The sequence below is a fragment of the Macrosteles quadrilineatus genome, unplaced genomic scaffold (assembly GCF_028750875.1).
Source record: "Macrosteles quadrilineatus isolate MER2022 unplaced genomic scaffold, UCM_ALF_1.0 Scaffold_3__2_contigs__length_128488019, whole genome shotgun sequence".
Taxonomy (NCBI): domain Eukaryota; kingdom Metazoa; phylum Arthropoda; class Insecta; order Hemiptera; family Cicadellidae; genus Macrosteles; species Macrosteles quadrilineatus.
The window spans coordinates 38,455,223-38,476,077 of record NW_026542596.1 but is presented as its reverse complement, the minus strand read 5'-3'; the positions used below and the strand labels follow the sequence as shown (position 1 = coordinate 38,476,077).

Genomic DNA, 20,855 nt, shown 5'->3' with positions numbered 1-20,855 from the left:
TTCCCCTTTTTTACCCTCAAAAGTCTTAAATACAATTGGCATTGAGTTAATCAATCAGACAAATTCTCCAGTTTAAAGAACGTTTTAAAAACAACAACTCGGGTTAACTACTTCTTCGGCGTGACAATTAAAATACACGAAAAGAAATTACTTCCATCAGTGTAAGCGGAATTCCACAAAAACAATGGTTGAGTAATCGAGTCACGTGACTAGTTTCCGGTTTGCGAGTCACCTTATCATTATCCCCCCTGATAACAATTACCCCCCCCCCTAGGCCATGGAACGATGGAACGTGTTGAGAGGGTGGAGGGGAGAAAGAGAAGCAGTTGGTAGATCGATCGATAGGCCTACTGGCCTACTCAGACTCGCCTACTATACACTATACTACAGTATTAGTAGATAGTGCAGTGCAGTGGCACATCAATAACCTACTTTGCCACGACCAAGACCAGCCAGCCACACCATAACCTGACAACGGAAACAGAACTGCTGTCGCTTCGAGGTTAGTTCCAGGTGAGGTTAGTAGGAGGATAAGGAAAATTACAATAAACTAGTACCTGTGCTGTTAATTTCTGAGCAAATCTACAAACGTAGTCAGGTAAATATATTATCAGTGTTTTAGATCTTGATTGGAACAAGTCTTTTCAAATGGTAAAATTTACTTCATTATTGTTCTAATTCAACCACATCAATGAGTTGTGACCAATTTAATAGATGTACTACACTGTTATAAAAGAACCTTTGTTGATTTTAATTAGGCCTATATTCCTTCAATATGTCTTTGTTTATTAGTTTTTGTACATATGACATTTTAAAACAAAGGTGTTATAAGTAAGTTACATATATTGGGGACATTGATTTTTGTTTTCTAATTTTTACACAGTCAAAGTTACTGGTTTATTTTAAGACACGCACCTAATTCAAATAAAGAGTTTAATACAAACAGTAAAAAATTCTCAATTGATAAAATAAACTTAAATACCATACTGAGGCATATATAAAAATAAATTTTGCAAAATTGAAATGCAGTATATATTTTAATTGGCTGGATTTATTCTTTTAATGGAGAGAATATAATTATTACTATGATGAAAAATCATTTAAGTTTTAAAGTAAATTTTAAAATGTGGGCCTACATAAAATTATGTATAAACTGACTCTAAACCAAACTTTGTTTCTTGTAATTTATACAAAATATTAGACAAACTTCCTATGTGGTTAAGTCCACTTCACAGTTTCTTTTAGTTGTCCACTTCAACTTCATAATCATGTCACTTATGCCATGTACAAATAACTTTTTGTTTTTAGTCCAATAATAGACCACACAGACTTCAACCAATTACAACTCTGTAAAACATTATCACATGACTTATAATGAGAAAATGTTAGTCTGAATCAATTTATTGATTTGTTTGTTCTTTGGTATTGATTTTAACATGAATTCATTTTACCTTATGATAAATAACAAGAAAAAAATGCTTTCATAACCCTTTGGAGGTATGCCTGGCCATATAACATATAACCATTAACCATATGTAACATATAAGTGCTGGTGTCCAGGAATCACTGTTACTAGTGTCTAGTGCAAAGTCTAACACTGCCCCTTCGCCCTCATGTAGGTTACCACAACGCTCATGGTGGGTTGTGGGACGAAAACCCTGTGCGATAGGAATTTTCACACAATGCTCGTCGCTTAGGCTCTTGCTTGCTAATAAGTATATTTCCACGTACAACATAAACTAGAGCTGAAAGCGCACGGTCGTACCCATAAGCAAGTTTCCTCTGTATCTTACTTCTCTGTGCTACTAAAAAAAAGTAGAAGGGGCAGATAGATTCTCTATTCCGCCCTTCACAATATTTCATGGTCAGTAAATAACTAGAGTCGGGACCTTGTAAGTTTGCAGTTGGTGGCAGCCAATCACAAGACAAGGCTAGTGCGACGTTGCCACATCACCCGTTGACAACACTAATTAAAATATACTAAGCAATATTTTCAAATCAGCTGGTATTTATTAGATTTGGCAACACCGCACGGTTCTCATTGGTTCATTCAAAACCATGTGGTAAATAGGCTCCTCCCTCAACTGCAAACTTACGTGGTCCCGACTGTAATGAGATGTGCCTTCATGTTTATCCTTGCATGTTTGTTTCCTCAGATGGCAGTCACAAGTCTACTTTATCATGTAACTGTTGTCGGCTACTTCATGGTGGTCACTCACTGGATGAAAGAGAACATGCTGGAGTTCAAACCTGAGGAGATAAATGATCCAGTGGTACGTCACGTCAAAAGGTTTTCGCTGCGATATCTTACGAACTGGACTTTTGTAAGTACCAAACCAACTCTCTGATCGCTTGAGTCCGAACTTTACATTATCATTATAGGATCCCAGGGGCTATGCCTATAGAGGTTTTGCCTGATCAATCCTGAGAAAAGTCACTTGCTTTTTGATGGGTCGAAACAGTACCCATAGCTGTTCCTGATCATTGGGCTGTAAATCAAATGGTCCTGACTGATTAAAAAAAGCTGATCTAAGTCAGTAAGAAAGCTACACAGATCATCTCATTCCATTCTACACTCATCCTTTACTCATATTTGGATTAAAATACGCATCTAGGTGGTGTCCCTATTTCAGTTGATAGTGATGATAATACCAAAATGTTGTGAATAATATTTAATAACTGTGATGGAAAATGTCTCATCAAAGTTTGTATTTACAGTTTCAGTTTGTTACATAACAGTTTCACGTACTCAAACTTCAGTCATCCAGAGTACATACAGTGAATTCACTACATAGTAGAAAAAAATTAAAATTATATATAGAAGGCAGTATATTGGATGATTTTCCGTTTATTCAAAGACTTCCAAAAGCCAGAAAAAGGCATACCGATGAAATATGATACAGTACAAGATTTTTAAGCTTATACATATTTTATCACTTAAGAACCGGCTCATCTTAATCATTACCTACAGATCGGCCAAAATGTCTGTGTTAGCTTCTAGCTACACTAAAAACATGTGTGCCGGTTATTGGCAGTGCTGGCGATAGGGGTGAGTGAGTCACACTGAGTAGCAAGACACAGATGTTTTTACCAAAGAACCTCTGCAACCCCCCTCTGCCGGTCCCTTAGGTCCCGGGTTCAAATCCCGCCAATGGATTTTATCTAAGTCATAGTGCCACAACCCCTAGTTCTAGTCTGAAGTACTGTGAATAAACCCCGGGCTCTTGCCTAGCATCCTAGGAAAAAAAACCCTTGCCAAGATTCTACCAGTTCTGATCGTGCACACAGAAATTTTGGCTGATCTGTAAAACAGGGGAATGAGCCGATCCAGTGGTAGAGTGCAGGATTTTGGTTTTTTGAGGTCACAGGTTCAAATCCCGGAAAATCACCAATGGATTTTATTAATGTGATTATACCGCAACCCCTGGTCTAACCTGAAGTGAAAAACGATCCTGTTCTAGAGCTTAGCGTCATAGGGCAAAAAAAAATAGTAACACAGCCCATGATCTGTCTGATTCATCCTTGGCTCATAAACCCACTTCTGTGCCAAGGTAATACAACCTTTCTCAATAAATGCTATTCAATGTTACATGGTAAAATATTATTATTCACAATCTAACACAGTATATGTAGGCCCTATAATATGATGCAATGAGATTTACTGAAAGTAAATAAAAATATGTCTAATAAATTTTGAAACATATAGGCTATATATTTAATTTACATTATATTATCCTTGTTTTTGTAGCCTTTTGTTCTTGATTAGGTACCTAACATGTTTGTATCACCCTTTGCATATATATATACAGGGTGGTCGCGAATAAGCGTTAAACTTTCTATTGGTAATAAGAGGAGCATAAATGGAACTCGTAAACGTGGTTTAAAAAAAAATATCTCATACACACCCCCAGAGATGACTTGTTTTAAGTTTTTTGAAAAAATTTGACATAAATGCAAAAATGTTGCATTTTTCAGGTTATTTTAAAACTTTCTGTTCTATTTCTAATACAAGAATATTAAACACACATCTTGTTTCAACAAACTCTATTTCCAACTAAACCAATGTTTACAATAACATGTTTACCAAAAATCATCTGTCAACAAAAGATATTTAAACACAAATAAATCATATGACTAAAAGAACATACTTAATACAACATCCCGCCTCAAGATGTCTACATCTTCATGAAGCTCGGTACCGCCTCGGTATCTTGTTGGACCTTCCGTAATGGGTAACTGTGCCAGCGTCTGGACGATCACGTGAGTTAGATGGACAATTAAGGACCGTAGATGAACAGTTTGAAAGAATGCAATCTTCTCCGTAGTATGGTGCAGGAACTAAGAACTTCTGGTTTCGTCGAATGGTTTTCTTGTCAATGTCCACAAGGTAGGAACGTGGTTCGTTCAATTTCCTGACTACTTTACCATGTCTACGTAGATCTGTGATCCATACCATGCTTCCCTCTTCTAATTCACTTAAACCCCTCGTTCCATGTCGTTTATCAAATTGCATCTTATACTTCGACTGGTACTTATTCTCCCTCTCAAAAAAGTCTTTATTTTCCACAGGATTTCCAACCAAAGTAGATGGAAGATTGTCTCTTATTTTCCCTCCAAAAATAAGTTCTGGAATCAATGGTTCACTGTGATTAGTTGAGTTCTGAATACACACTGGACACGATTTGCTTTTTCTTTCTATTTCTTGAGAAATTCCAGGCCACCACATGGATTCCAAAGCACGTTTCCTTGTTTTTGTGATTCCCAAGTGTCCACTGTGAAGCCTCTCAAGCATTTCCGCTCGTAGTTCATGAGGTATTATCATCCGAGTTCCTTGAAGCAATAACCCATCAATACAACTTAACTCGTCTTTCACGTTAAAGTATTCTTGAATCTCATTAGGTAAACTTGATTTTCCAGGCCATTCGTCTAAAATTTTTAGCTTGAGTTGTGCACATATTGGATCCCTCATTTGTGAGTGAAGTACTTTTGTCACATTTTCGTCTGTAGTGTTTATTCTAATCATACTGATTTCATGGACGAAGGCTTCCACTTCTTCTGTTAATTCGCCATCTTCATTAGCCGGAATAGGACATCTCGATAGCAGATCTGCTATGGCAAGGTCTTTTCTTGGGGTCCAGGTCATGCGATAATCGTATCTCATCATACGCATTCGGAATCGCTGTAGTCTCGGTGAGAGCTCGTCCAAATTTTGTCTATTGAAAATTGAGACAAGCGGTTTGTGGTCGCTCTCAATTGTATACATTTTACCCATCAGGAAACATTTTAAACGGTCACTTTCCCAAGTGCACGCAAGCGCTTCTCTCTCAATGTTACTGTAGTTTTCTTCAACAGGCATTAGAGTCCGAGATATATATGCCACAGGTTTCTTGTTTTCTCCTTCAACTTGTAGTAAAACCGCTCCAAGACCTTTTTTGAAGCATCACAAGAAAGAATCGAGGGCTTTTCCGGATCGTAAACAGTTAAACATGGCTCTGATGATAAAATCTGTTTCACTGTGACAAAAGCTTTTTCCTGAGTTGGTCCCCAAAAGAAATCGTTTTTAGTCTTTAACAAGCTCGTAATTGGCTCTAAAATCTCACTGCAGTTCGGAATAAATTTAGCCAGAAAAGTGATCATGCCCATGAATCTCTGGACTTCATTAGCATTACTTGGGGCTGGTAAGTCCACAACTGCTTGTACCTTGCTTGGATCAGGCTTGATTCCTTCCTTAGACAGCACAAACCCCAAAAATGTCACAGTCTTCTTGCAGAACTCAGACTTCTGCTTATTCAAAGTGATTCCATTAGCTTGCACTCTCTCTAGAACGGCTCTAAGACACTCGTCGTGTTCCTCTTTCGTTCTTCCCCATATCAAACAGTCATCAATGTGCACTAAACAGTTCTTTGCCCCTTCTAAAGCTTTTGACATACGGCGCTGAAACTCTTCATGAGCAGATGTAATTCCAAAAGGTAACTTACAGAATTTATACCTCCCGAAAGGGGTGATAAATGTTGTGTAATCTTGAGACTCCTCTGCAAGGTTCAGTTGCCAGAAACCGGAATTTGCATCGATCTTGCTGAAGTACTTGGCTCCCGCGATCTCGGACAATGAAAGTTCAATCTTTGGAATAGGATAAAACCGACGTTTCACACTGTTGTTGAGTTTGGAAAGGTCCACGCAGATCGTAACCCCACCTCTCTTTTTTGCGCAAACTACCATTGGTGCGCACCAATCAGTCGCGTGTTTAACTGGGACAATCACTCCTTTTTCAAGCATATTCTCTAACTGCTCTTTCACCTTGCTTTTTAAAGGTATTGGTACAACCCTGGGGGTAGATATAGCATAAGGAACTGCATTCTCCTTCATTTCTATCTTGTACTCTCCTTTCATATTTCCCAATCCTTGAAATAAATTAGGGTACTTAGTAACCCAGTCAATATCTGATGAATCTACAGAAAAGATCCTCTTCACCAGGTTCAGCTCTTCACAGGAACGTCTGCTAAGAAGTGGAACAGTGATCTCCTCAGAAATATACGCATAATCATAAACCGATACACCCTTATGTTCAAGCTTCAGCCTTAAAGTTCCCAAAATATTGATTCGTTCTTTCTTCTTTGCACTGTACACAGGGGATTTGCACTTTCCTAGAGGCAGAGTCTTAATAAAATCACCAAGAACTCCTACTGGAATCATGGTTACATCAGCGGCTGTGTCAAGTTTAAATTTTATAAACCCTAACACTTGGTTTCCACAGCTTGCTTTTACCTCCTGGGCCCAGGCTCTGTCATTGTTTTCTATATTCCCGATGAAAATCTCAGGAACCTGTAGATCTCCACAGTCTGAAACTTGTTGTTCGATTTCTTTAACAACGTATTTGTTTTTTCTCATCCACTTTTTGCGGTAGGGACAGCATCGAAAAAAATGTCCAATCTTGGAACATTTGTCACATTTGGCTTTCCTAGCAGGACATTCGGCCAGTGATCCGTGCCAATCATAACCACATTTTCTACACTTCTTTGTATTTTCTGCATCCTCGATGTATTTCTGGTCACAAACTCCTTCTGTCCGATTCGGTTTACCGTTTTGAACTGACGTTTTATTTACAAAAAAAACATTAGTATTGGCAAGTTCACGTTTTTGGCGTTCTAGCTCCTCATGTTGGCGCAAGGTATTAATTGCTTTCTCCAGAGTCAATTGAGATTCCAGCTGGAGTCTATCACTCAGACCCTCATCTTGCATACCAATAATGAGGACGAGAAGCATCATCTCATCATTTAGTTCACCCCATGCACACGTTTTCGCAAGGCCATGCAAATCTGTTATAAATTTTTCAGATGGATCACTCCTTTGCTTGTGTCTCAAAAATTTTGATCTCTCATAAATTATATTCCGTCTTGGCACAAAGTATTCATCAAAGTCCCTAAGAGCCTCGTCATAAGTATTAGGTTTTGGGGAAAACGAATCGAAAATATCTTCACTTCTACTACCCATTACAAACAAAAGTACATCGATTTGCCGAGCGTCGGAAGTGCTATCCAGACCGCAACCCCGTCTGTACCTTTGAAAGCGATTCCTCCAGGAATGCCACTCATTCGGAGTAAAAGAGAACGTTTCTGGAGTTGGTAACGTGATATTGACCATCGGAGTAGGGGTATACATAACTGCATCATTTTCTCGGTTCGTATGTCCCAATGCAAAACCTCGTGACTCATCTTTAGTCTTTCTAGAGTCCCTTTCTGAAACGTAGTTGAGTTCACTTTGGGCGTCGTCCTCACCGTTATCCTCATACCTTTGCCTCCGAGTATTTCGGTTTTTTCTGCCCTTACTTGACATTATGCGTGGTTTTAGACTTTCAGTTCGATAAAAATCCACTAAGCTGCCACCATGTTCTATTTCTAATACAAGAATATTAAACACACATCTTGTTTCAACAAACTCTATTTCCAACTAAACCAATGTTTACAATAACATGTTTACCAAAAATCATCTGTCAACAAAAGATATTTAAACACAAATAAATCATATGACTAAAAGAACAGACTTAATACAACACTTTCATCAACATTTAACTGTACCATCGCGTTCTCCACAAATTTTTTTATAAAAATACATGTATTTAAACTTGCCTAAATCTGCATAGCTACTTAATAAATTGAATAAAAATAAAAATTTGTGTTTTTCAAAAAAAATTTAAAAAATACGTTAACATAAAACTTTTGTCAAAAAAGCTTTTAAAGAGCGGCAAATACTTTTAAAAACTACTCCATGATCTAAGCTTTCAAACAATACCATAAAACGTAATATTTGATCCCGAAAAATGTCCGCTATTCAAGTTTGAATGGCGTAAAACACAGGTTACCCAAAACATTTTTACTACTGTCGCGTCGTAATAATGTTTTTTTTAGATTAATTAAAATAGCACCATCCAAACGGATTTTGAAATCAGTTTTTTGGCAATCTTTTTCAAACTGGATGAATTAACTCAGCTATAAGGCCAATCTTATACCAATTCAAGTAAGATATGTATGATATGAAATTAAAAATTAATAATAATTCATTTCGTAGTAGAAAAATTAGTTTTATTATTTACAGTACAGCCATGATATGAAAGAAAAAAAGACTAAGTCGTTTTCTCTTATTTACACTACTGCATACTTCACTAAAACGACAAGGCTGTGCCCTATTAAACCTAAAAAAACACGATACAGATATTTGATCAACTTCTAACTGGCTAAGGGCTAACTGTGTTTTTAATTAAAATTTGATGAAATGTCTGGACAATCTATCCAAAATGTTGAACATTTTTATTACCTGAAACTAAATTATTTGTCTCATGTGTTCAGTTTAATCCCCAACTACTGTAATATTTTTATTTTAACATATTTTAAGGCTACTTTTATTTATTAAGTTGAAGTTTATCAAATATCTGTATCGTGTTTTTTTTTAGGTTTAATAGGTCACAGCCTTGTCATTTTAGTGAAGTATGCAGTAGTGTAAATAAGAGAAAACGACTAAGTCTTTTTTTGTTTCATATCATGGCTGTACTGTAAATAATAAAACTAATTTTTCTACTACGAAATGAATTATTATTAATTTTTAATTTCATATCATACATATCTTACTTGAATTGGTATAAGATTGGCCTTATACTTGAGTTAATTCATCCAGTTTGAAAAAGATTGCCAAAAAACTGATTTCAAAATCCGTTTAGATGGTGCTATTTTAATTAATCTAAAAAAAAAAAACATTATTACGACGCGACAGTACGTAGTAAAAATGTTTTGGGTAACCTGTGTTTTACGCCATTCAAACTTGAATAGCGGACATTTGTCGGGATCAAATATTACGTTTTATGGTATTGTTTGAAAGCTTAGATCATGGAGCAGTTTTTAAAAGTATTTGCCGCTCTTTAAAAGATTTTTTGAAAAAAGTTTTATGTTAACGTATTTTTTAAATTTTTTTTTAAAAACACAAATTTTTATGTATATTCAATTTATTAAGTAGCTATGCAGATTTAGGCAAGTTTAAATACATGTATTTTTATAAAAAAATTTGTGGAGAACGCGATGGTATAGTTAAATGTTGATGAAAGTTTTAAAATAACCTGAAAAATGCAACGTTTTTGCATTTATGTCAATTTTTTTCAAAAAACTTAAAACAAGTCATCTCTGGGGGTGTGTATGAGATATATTTTTTTAAACCACGTTTACGAGTTCCATTTATGTTCCTCTTATTACCAATAGAAAGTTTAACGCTTATTCGCGACCACCCTGTATATATATATTTAAAAATGGTAAATGGTGATCGATTTTGATTGGATAGTCAAATCATCATCAGACCAATAGGTGAGTGACAAGAACCTCGATGGCATCCCTACTTATATCCTATTGGCTACCGGAAGTTCAGGGCAAGACGTTTCTAAGTACAACTGTAGTATAAAATTTACTTGCTCATTTATTAGCTTATTTTATTTTTACTTTGTCCTTCCTTATGAATATACAATAATTAGGGATCACCACTTACCATTCTTATATGTATTTACTCTTACTGTTTTGTGAGTCAACATAGGTGTAAATATGTTTCAAGTGTTATTATAGACATAATTTTATTTACTTTCCGCAAATTTAATAACACCTATTCTGCTGATCAAGAATAAGGTTAAGTCTTATTATTCATTTTAAATGAATAATAAGAATTTATTTTATGATCATTGCCATATTTACTGCTAATGTTTTCAGACTCTGCAAACTATATACTTTCTCGTGGCTCTCGTAGAAGATGTGTTGAGTGTTTTCAAAGGACAAGAAAGATTAAAGGATAAAGTAAATAAGTTTAAGAACTACTTCTTCACAGTACTGGTGGCACCAATGGCTTTGGTAAGAATATCATTAAACATTTGTACCCAAATTCTAAACATATTCTGGGCGAGGATCCCTGAACCCCCCCCCCCTTTTTACTGGGGCTTATTCCGTATCCTATCCCCCCTTCTCGAAAAGTTATAAGGGTACCCATGGCAATTACAGTTTTTCTATAAACTAATATCCAACTCTAAGGTTTTAAAATAGTTGACTTAGTATTTGTGGTAGTGAAAATGGCTTAATTAAGAACAAACTTCTCCTTTGTAACAAGTAAACCTTCTGTACCTTTTTGGTCCATGAAATCAAATTACCTGCAAAGCAATATACAAGAGCAACATGTAGGCCTACACTCGATATAAAAAAATAGTGAACTCTAAAGAATATTTATTTGTTTACTATGATTTATTATGTGAAGTTGAATTGAAAATTAATTAACCAAAACTCATGATAAACTGAGGAAACTGGTCAAAGATTAATGCTGATAAAATGGAATCTAGTTCATTCAGACAATTTCTGACATAAATAAACCCTCAGATAGTGTGACTGTCAAATTTTTTGTAAATAGCCTATGTTTGTTTTATAAATTATTTTAGATCAAACTTTTTTTAGCGTCATATTGTACAAATTTCATGCGTAGGCTACGCAGCGTAGCTGAAAAGCAGGTTTTTTTTTCGAAGCAACCCAAATAAAAAGCACTCTGAGACAGATTTTAATGAAAAAAAAAACAGCTTACCTGTTGGTATCCCTGTTTTCCTTACCTAGTTTCCGATCAGCTGATATACATGTTGCATAGATTTCTATGAGGCTTAGTGTAATTGGGAATTTATTGTAAATGTAAATAAGACTCAACAGAGGGTGTTTTCCCAAGCTCGAAAGGTTAAAAGAATAAGTTAAAAGTAAATCATGGTTTTTATACCAAGAATTGTTCGAATCAAGCTTCAAGGTGTGATTGCAGTACCTAATAAATCAAGTATTGACATGTACAAATTTAAGGAAATTGAATCTGTAGTAAACAAAAAAAAACTTAAACCTACAGTACATAGCATACACTATACTGTATTTGAGCTTCACTACGCCTATTGTCGGTCTCTCAATTCTAATTGTTTTATTTTTGCAACAAACTCCGACAACACGGTATTGAAATGTATAGTTTTACCCATATTTGATGTATAACTTAATATTTCACTTTGTCTAATTATTTAATCTTTTTGCAGTTGGTCTCAATAGTTTTCTGGGGTATTTGGTCCGTAGACCGCAACCTCATATTCCCCACAGTATTGGACAAGTACCTGCCTCCTTGGATCAACCATTCTCTCCACACTACCACCTCAGTTGTAGTCTTGCTGGAGATGTATCTCTGTTTTCATAAATATCCTTCATTCAAACCTGCGCTGCTTGGAATTACACTGTACTTGCTCTGCTACTCAGTCTGGTAAGAGATTTTACTATGTATTTTTGACAAAAATGTTTATTTCTTAAATTTGAAATGTCCTTCATTGATGGGGGCAGTTGATTATAAATGCTAGATCCCACGAATTATAGGGATAAATGAACTAGTTTAAATCTGTGTTGCACTACTGGTTTTATTAAGTTCCAGTGTTTTGTATGACGATTGTGAGAGGACTAGCTCTCCTCGTGTATCCAAATCACTCTTAACCATTGTAGAAGGTTTATATATTCTTAAGCACTGTCTAAAGGGAGAATATAAAAATATTCTTTGTAGTGTGTATCTTAAGGCACCTTGGCTATATGTCTAATGACCCTTTTACTTTCTCCCGCTCTATTTTCAATTTTTTATTTTTGAGTTTTGGGTGGGAATATTTGTTTTGGGTCCCCCTGAAAACAAAAAAGTGGTCTGTGTGTGTGGGTGTGTACTGAGCTACAGACTACACCTGTGGGTTTTGATGAAATTTGGTTTGTGGGTACTAATCCTAAGAAACTTTTGGTTATTTAGGTAGAAATCTTTATTTTTAGTGGTGATTTATCTATAAAATCCATAAAACAACAGGAAAATTGGGTTTCCACAAAAACCGCTCGATCGATTTTGATTAAAAATGTTGTTATGGTCCTTTAACCTACAGGGTGTCTATAAAAGAACTCCGGGATTTTAAAAATTAATATCTTAATAACTGTAGAAAATAGCAAAATGTAGTTAATTTTTCTGAATCGAGTAGCTCATCAAGTTTTACTCATACCGATTGGGAATGTTTTCATCAACAGTTTGCAGCGCTACGGAGCGTTGACCTTGAAACAACGTAGTGCGGCTGTCAGTGCTGTCTGGATTGCCGCGCTATGGCGACGCCGCAACAAAATGCTCAGTGCATTATCTGGCTAATAGAAACTAAATCTGTTGTTACGGTACAAAGAAACTTTCGGCGTTTAGTTTACCTCCAACAAGATGGGGCACCGCCACATTTCAGTTTGCGTGTGCGTGAGGCACTTGACGTTCGACTCGGCAACAGATGGATTGGAAGGAAAGGATCGATTCCATGGCCTCCAAGGAGCCCTGACATGACTCCGTTGGACTTTTTCTTCTGGGGACACATCAAGAATCTTGTGTATGCTGAGAAAATTCATGATGTTGACCATCTCAGGCAACTAATAATCAATTGTGTGGCAACCGTCCCCCCAGACATGCTGGTCAGGACATGGGAAGAGGTGGAATACCGTTACGATGTGTGCCGTGCCACTAACGGCGCTCATATTGAACTTTATTAAATTGTTAAAAAAACTTGAAAATGTAACCTTTCCAATCATGTATTAAACATGTATATACGTTTTTTACTTCAGTGTAATATTTTGCCTCAAAACCCCGGAGTTCTTTTATAGACACCCTGTACATATTGGTACAACTCCCAATGCAGTAAAAATTACAATTCAAAAGTTAATGTGACTTTTTATAATTTTGTGATTTTCCCCATAAAATATCATAGATACTGCCACCGCTTGTCTGTTATTAGGGTTGTTGATAAGCTAATGGCAAAAAGTATATGTCAGATGCAGATTGACTATTTATTTGAATTTTTTTGTAATTTTTCAGTCTGATGCTGACCTATTACCAGAGCGGTGCTTGGCTCTACCCTGTGTTTAAAACCCTTAACTGGACCCTAAGGATAACATTCTGTTTAGCAACATACGTTCTAGCAATCGCTCTCTACGGAGCTCAATACTTCCTCAACAAAGTTTTTTGGGGTGAGTGTAGATTTTAATGTGTTACTTAGTTAACCAATAGGCCTAATTAACTAATTCACTAATCATGACCAAACTATTAAACACCATAATCAACCAATTGAACAAGCAAATTTATACACTTTTTGTTGCTCAATGAAGATTCCTAAACCTGTCCTTGAGTGTTATGCAAAGTCTTTTTAGGTCCTGTCATAGAGAAGTATAAGGAACAAAGGATACAGTCCATGGTACACTTAAATGGTGTCTAGCACCAGTGTCTAGGGTTAAGTCCAACACCGTTCTCACACGCCCTCATGTACACAACGCTCATGGTTGAGGAAGACCCTGTGCTCTGTGCGATAGGAATTTCCGCTAAGTGCTCGCCGCTTGGGCTCTTCCTTGCTTGTCAGAAGTATATTTCCGGCACAACATACCAGAGTTGAAAGCACACGGTTGTCCCATAAGCCTGTTTCCTCTGTACCTTACTTCTCTGTAGTCCTGCAGATTTATAAAATTTAAAGTTTTCTCAACCAGCGAATAGAACCTGAAGAGTTCAAGATTGGCTTTATTGTTAGTTTTGGTTAGTAAATTGTAGTTCACATATCTGAGGCACAATTCTCAATATGTATATTTACCATCCACCTGGAGCTATTAAAAAACAACTATCTATTTTGTTTTTTTAAGTTTAAAAATAATGTACTATTTACTCTTAAAAAATAGCACTATAAAGTTTCTAATTTGATCTGGGGGTTCTTAGATAGATTTGTTGAATTAGTACCTGAAAATGTTAACAAATATAATATATATTCTATCAAGTTTTAACACTCAACTGGTTGAATTTATAAAGAAAGTGAAGAAAATTGATGATTTATGAGGTTTGTTCGCAAATTAACTTCTCCATTGTGCACATATTTACAGAAAACCTTCATAATGTACTTAAAACACCAACACCATTCATTTCCTCTGAATTACGCCATTGTACTTTGGAATAGTCAAAGCTTGCATTTAGGCTAATATAAATTACTGGTGCCCCTGTTGCTCGAATTCGAGCAATTGCAAAGTATTATAGGCGTTATTTCAAAACGGATAACAGTCATAATTTCCGATGACTTAAAAGTTTCAACTCAAAGATAATGTAATCACTCCACTCCAGTTATTGAAACTGAAAACGAACGCTTTTGTGTGTATCATGTGTTTACTATGAACAGCTGTTTTAGTATGCAATTATTACAAATTATTTGTCTGCTTAAGTAAACAAAATATTTTCTTCATAAGAAATACACTGGGATTTTGATGGCATGTGGGGCAATGCCCGAGGCCTTTTATTACAGGAATTGGTGATAGGGGGCGTCTACACATAAAATACTTAATTTTTGCACATTGTTTGTAAAAGTCTGTCCATTAACGGAGGAGTAGTGTTTCGTAGAAATTACCTTCACGTATTATATATAAGAATGGTTGGTCTATGAAATAAATGACAGAAATAAACAGTGAAACTCATCCTAAACAAATTTAGCCTGACCTAATTTTGCTCTAAATCAACCCAAATATTCTAAATAGCCTGAACGAATTACGTATTTATTGTTACTGACAAAAATTTATACTCTAGGAAATGATGACAAGCTCTTAATGCCAGATGGTATTCTTCTGAGGTATTTATGTCCAAAAACTCAATTGAATTATGTGCTTTGTTTCAACACAGTGGTTTTGTCATTGACTAAATATGTTGTGATGATTAACAGGGAGGGTATATTTAAGCACTGGACTTGACAAAGTTAGATTTACTATAAAAAGGTTAAATACCTGTAGTACTGTCTGTGATCCTGGAATTTAGGTCAGCGACCCAGGTTTCGAACCTAAAGGTTCATTTTCAAGCTGGTTACCAGAGTTAAAAACACATAATCCTCTTCATAACTGTGGAGAGTCGTTATAAGACACAAGACACGAACACGAAAACATTAAACATTAAACAAAATTGGCCAATTATAATACTGGTACGGTAGCGTGCTCATGAGTCATGACTCATCTTTTGCCGGCTACACCACGCACGCTACCGTACCAGTATTATAATTGGCCAATTTTGTTTAATGTTTTCGTGTTCGTGTCTTGCGTCTTATAACGACTCTCCACAGTTATGAAGAGGATTATGTGTTTTTAACTCTGGTAACCAGCTTGAAAATGAACCTTTAGGTTCGAAACCTGGGTCGCTGACCTAAATTCCAGGATCACAGACAGTACTACAGGTATTTAACCTTTTTATAGTAAATTACGTGATCCAGAGGCTAAACATGTTTAAAGTTAGATTTAGTTGGCTCCTGAAGGAGATACAATTTATCAGCATGAGAAATACTGTATACTAATTTAATTTTGTGATATAACACATCTGAATGCTTAAACAGTGTTTATGCAATCTACATTTTGCAATATTACATGTCATTAATTCATCATTAATACTGATTTCTCCATTATTTTGTGTGTTTTCTCCAACAATGTTTGTTAATGTGCCTAATAATGTGTTATGTGCTATCAGTTATTTAAAATGTTTCTCCTTGTTAATATTTTTACATTTTGGGGGCTGGGGCAAAGTTGTAACTTAAGTGAAAAAGAGCAATTTCTTATGTTGTAAATATGTGCCAAGTTTGGTTTTCCTACTGCAACACGTTAAAAAGTTAACTGGGGGGTTCCAGACTTTTGACTAACCTGTAATTTTGATACATGCAATCGTTTACAATCGAAATTTACAACTTAGTTGACTAGCTCAGTTAACAGCTGATATTTACTCCCTAGAGGCTAAAAGATTGTTACTCCCTAGAGAGTAAAAATGTTACTTTAGACCCGCAATACATGCATTAAAAACAGCTGTTTTTACTGCAGTATGACAAAAACAATATAACATAAACCCTTGATGACTCCGCTCAATTTTGTGGATGCCTCTGCGAACGCCACCTAGTTTATTCAAAGTTTAGATAGCCATGAAATATTTCAAGTTTGTAAATGGCACCAACTAGTAAACTGTTCGGATAAAGTAAAATGTGTGGACAAAGGCAAATGCAAGGTAAAAGAGGCACCAAACAAATTTTATGGGTTTTTATTAATGTAAACTTCTATAACTTAATACAGTGAAACACTTATTGATTGTTTTAGATGTTACTTAATTTTTTCTGTACCAGTAACTAAGATATTCAGTTATTTCTGAGATTTTATGAATGGTAATCTGCTACTCAGTGTCAAACTTTTGCCTTTTTCGATTTTACAATAGTTTTTAACTTGCAAAGGATACTTTTAACCCTCTGGGGACGTGTCTGGCGGATATATCTGCCTATGTCTTTTCTTTGGTGAAAAGGATGGGATCCGCATGTATCCGGGATGTATCCGCCTTATCTTCAGTCAGTGTTTTTGCAGTACCCAGATGTCTCGGTATACCACGGCACTATAGACATCCCAAGAACAAAACAACCTGTGCAGAAATAAAAAGATCACGTGGTTTGCCCTGGTAGGTGTGGCTTACCCTTCAAACCTGCGCGGCACGAAATGGCCCAGGTTTCTTTTGTTTCTGGGATATCTATAGTTCGCCGCGCTCTCTGCTACCACTGCAACCTTGAAAGCGACACGGCCGCCCCCTCCTGCACTCCCCCACCCCTACAATGTTGCACATGCATCACCACGTTGACTCTGTTGGTGCTAAAAGCTTCAGTGGTTGTCAGTCTAGCAGCATGAAAAAGTGATAACATATTGTTCTTTATTCATTGCCTATCCTTGTCACAGCCATATTTTCAACGACCGGCGGATATAGACGGGCGGCGGATATATCCGCACTATTTTTTAAATTCATAAAACAAGTAAAAGATTATTTAGATAGTACGAGATGTTCCATTATGTTATTAATTTGATGTATACAGGTATAAAAAAACACAGAAATAATGAAAATAATTTTTTTTTATTATATAATTTTTGCCCTTCCCAGGCCATTAAAGTCACCCGTCCGGGAAGGGTTAATTCAAATGCACTTATTGTTTTGAAAATGAGCAATGATGTATAAGTCACCAACAGTTTGCTAAACAACTTGTACACTGAAACTAAAGTGTTGATCTTAAGTTTAAGCACTAAAGAGTCTTTTTAAAATGTTTCAGATGAGAAAGCTGCCACAAAGAAAGCACCCAAGAAGAAACACAAAAAACACTAATTGATTGATACCTATTTGTTTTAACTTCAAGACACAGTCATTCCATTACATTCATTCCATGCTAATTAGTTACCTAAATTTAAAAATAGTTAATTGAGCTATAACTTATTTAAAAATAGTCTAGATTGAAAGAATATTTGTACTTACATTTAATACTTACTTACAGATCATTTGAAACGGAAATTACAGATCATTACAAAATAAAGAATCATATTTATTTGTGGTGTAAGCAAAGCGATACTGTATATGAAATTAAGTAATCTAACTTTTGTTTTACCAGTATACTGGTAAAAAAAATTTGAATTTCAATTATGTTCAGTATTATAACTTTATATTTTATACAGCCTACTCACATAATTTTTTTAATAAATACAAAAATTAATACATTTGTTGAGATTTCAAATATTTCAATCAAATAGATAAATTTAGATAGTAAAATTTATATATTTAGATAAATTTAAATAAATAAAATACATTTAGATAAAATAATTTGTTTCAGAAAAATACTGACAATTCTTGTATATTGTAATACCTATGTTTTCTAATGAAAATATACAATATATAAAACAAATGTACTACCGGTACATTAAACACAATTTAAAAGTTACCTACTTTGAGTCTTAAGGGCAATTAGCCCAGTCATTTTATATTTAAAATATGCTTGAAAAATGAAAAAAATATTATAGTTCCAGAAATTGCTTTAATATGTCCTCCTAGGTATCTATTAACACACCAAAAAGCCCCGAAGGTGGGGGGTTGGGAAGTGACCGCCATCTTGGTTTTTAGATTTAGGTGTCATTTTTAGGGTTTTCCTAAATATCTCGAAAACTATCAACTTTTTTATGCCATTTAAAATTAGGGAATTAAAGAAGATTAAATTTCCTACAAGAAAAGTTTATGATGTAACTATTTTGTTTAATTCTTTTACAAGATATAATAAATTTGTAGGATATCTTATTCATTTACTTCTTCAATTAGGAATACATGTAAATTTGTATGTAAAATAAATGCTAAACGTGGCAAAGCCAGCCACCTAAGGTCAAATAACCAATATTCATGAAATTTTGAAAACATTTCCAGTAATTTGACACTTTAATCATAAATTTTTTTCCAAGATTAAGGCAAGGATGAACACACAAAAAAGTTGCAATTTAAAGGTCGATTCACACACATCAGTCCAGTCACAGTTCCGTTACAGTCCAGTTACAGTCCAGTCACAGTTGCATCCGCAATTTCTCAGTCGATTGTACGTCAGTTGGTTTCAGTCAGTCTTCCGTCTCTAAAATTCACAGTAATTTATAGTCCAAATTTTAAATTTATAAACCTATATTCTATCAAATTATCATCGTCCATCTTGTTGATTGTTACAAACAGTACTCAAAATACAAACGCAACCATTTAAATAACAATAACACTATTTTCTAACCTCAAACAGTTCCGTCAGGCGTCCGAACAATCAAAAAGTATCGTTGGAAAGAAATCTGAAATTGACTGACGGATGCCGGTAGAGCGACTGACGGGACTGCAACGGATAAGTGTAGATAGCGCAATAGAAAATCCATTAAAGAATATTTTTGTTAACTGTGACGTGCCTGAAGTGACTTTACTGTGACGTGCCGTAACTGATGTGTGTGAATCGACCTTGAGGGTGCGCTTTACCTCAGCTCGGAAATCTGAGCTCGGGCTTCAGTAGCTATGTTTCACCATTGGACAGCGCTGCGAGAAGCACTTGCAGACGTTTCCAAGATTACTGTTTTAGAATTAACTAATAATGATAGGCTACGCACGGCTTATAGTAGTACAAAGACCAGTCCATAGTTCTGCGTTTTTCAAATGTTAAAAAAACGTTTTTTTTTAAGTTAAGGCTAGTCGAAAAGACCCTTTTTTCTTGTACTACAACTCAAGTTTATAAGGTGTGTATTTAAAATAATTGAAATATAGAAACAAAGAACTATAGAAAATTTCATCCTCTTTAATATGAGACCTTAACATCATTTATATGTCAGGGAGACAAGAATTAATAAGTGAATAGTTTTTGTTACTAAACCTTATTCATATCTGTGATTTTAAATATGTGATGAACACTTGCTCACATGTAACCCCGTTATTATTTTTACCTCATTAATTTAAAGAATTGTTACAGTTTTTGTTAAATCATTAATGTACCATATTTTATTGTATTGATTGTATTGTTATGGTGTTATTCTACCTTTAATGTAGCAGGTGAAAACAGAAATCTTGCAAACCCTTGCATTCGGTTGCACGTCAGGGGTAAAGCGCGCCCTTAAGAAACTATTTACAAATAATGCGGTTATTGTGAGCTCGGCAACGCCTTAATTTTGGACAAATTTTGATGATCGAAGTGTCAAATCAAATTGCTGGAAATTTGGTCAAGATTTTATGAATATCCGTTATATTGACCTTATGTGAATACGCTTTGCTTTGTTTAGCATTTATTTTACATACAAATTTACATTTATTCCTAATTGAAGGAGTAAATGAATAAGATATCCTACAAATTTATTATATCTTGTAAATGGTTGAACCGAAATAGTTACATACTTTTCTTCTAGGAAATTTAATCTTCTTTATTAATTTCCTAATTCAATATAGTATACACAACACATAAAAATGACACCTTAAATCCAAGATGGTGGCCATTTCCTGACCCCCCACCCTCCAGGCTTTTTGGTGTGTTAAGATAGACACCTAGGAGGACATTTTAAAGCAATTTCTGGGACTAAAAGATTTTTTTTTTAATTTTTTAAGGCATTTAATGACCTGACTAAATACATTAGGCCTTCAGGTTATTAGCTCATTTGTTTATGAATATGTATTAATAAAGTTAGAACAAAAATTATATATTTCCAACACCAGTATTTATATGTCAGGGAGACAAGAATTAATAAGTGCATAATTTTTGTTACTAAACCTTATTCATATCTGTGATTTTAAATATGTGATGAACACTTGCTCACATGTAACCCCGTTATTATTTTTACCTCATTAATTTAAAGAATTGTTACAGTTTTTGTTAAATCCTTAATGTACCATATTTTATTGTATTGATTGTATTGTTATGGTAATTGTTATATGTGCATATATTTTTATACTCAGCATAAACTTTCTTCACAACTATACCGGCT

The 20,855-nt window shown here is 35.1% G+C and overlaps 1 protein-coding gene across 3 annotated transcripts; it reads left to right on the top strand.

The window, feature by feature from the left end:
* The first annotated feature begins 318 nt into the window (after positions 1–318).
* On the top strand, positions 319–20,800 carry LOC128990829 (androgen-dependent TFPI-regulating protein-like). 3 transcript variants are annotated; one of them, XM_054413438.1, is made up of 6 exons: positions 319–502; positions 2,157–2,324; positions 10,239–10,376; positions 11,573–11,790; positions 13,399–13,550; positions 17,657–20,800. In XM_054413438.1, exons 2-6 carry the CDS (start codon positions 2,157–2,159, stop codon positions 17,707–17,709), a joined length of 729 nt encoding a protein of 242 aa, XP_054269413.1. In that variant the 5' UTR covers positions 319–502; the 3' UTR covers positions 17,710–20,800. The 3 variants fall into 3 exon arrangements, with proteins under 3 accessions (XP_054269413.1, XP_054269415.1, XP_054269414.1); XM_054413440.1 differs by having other exon boundaries at positions 319–513; XM_054413439.1 differs by having other exon boundaries at positions 502–598.
* The last annotated feature ends 55 nt before the right edge of the window (positions 20,801–20,855 follow it).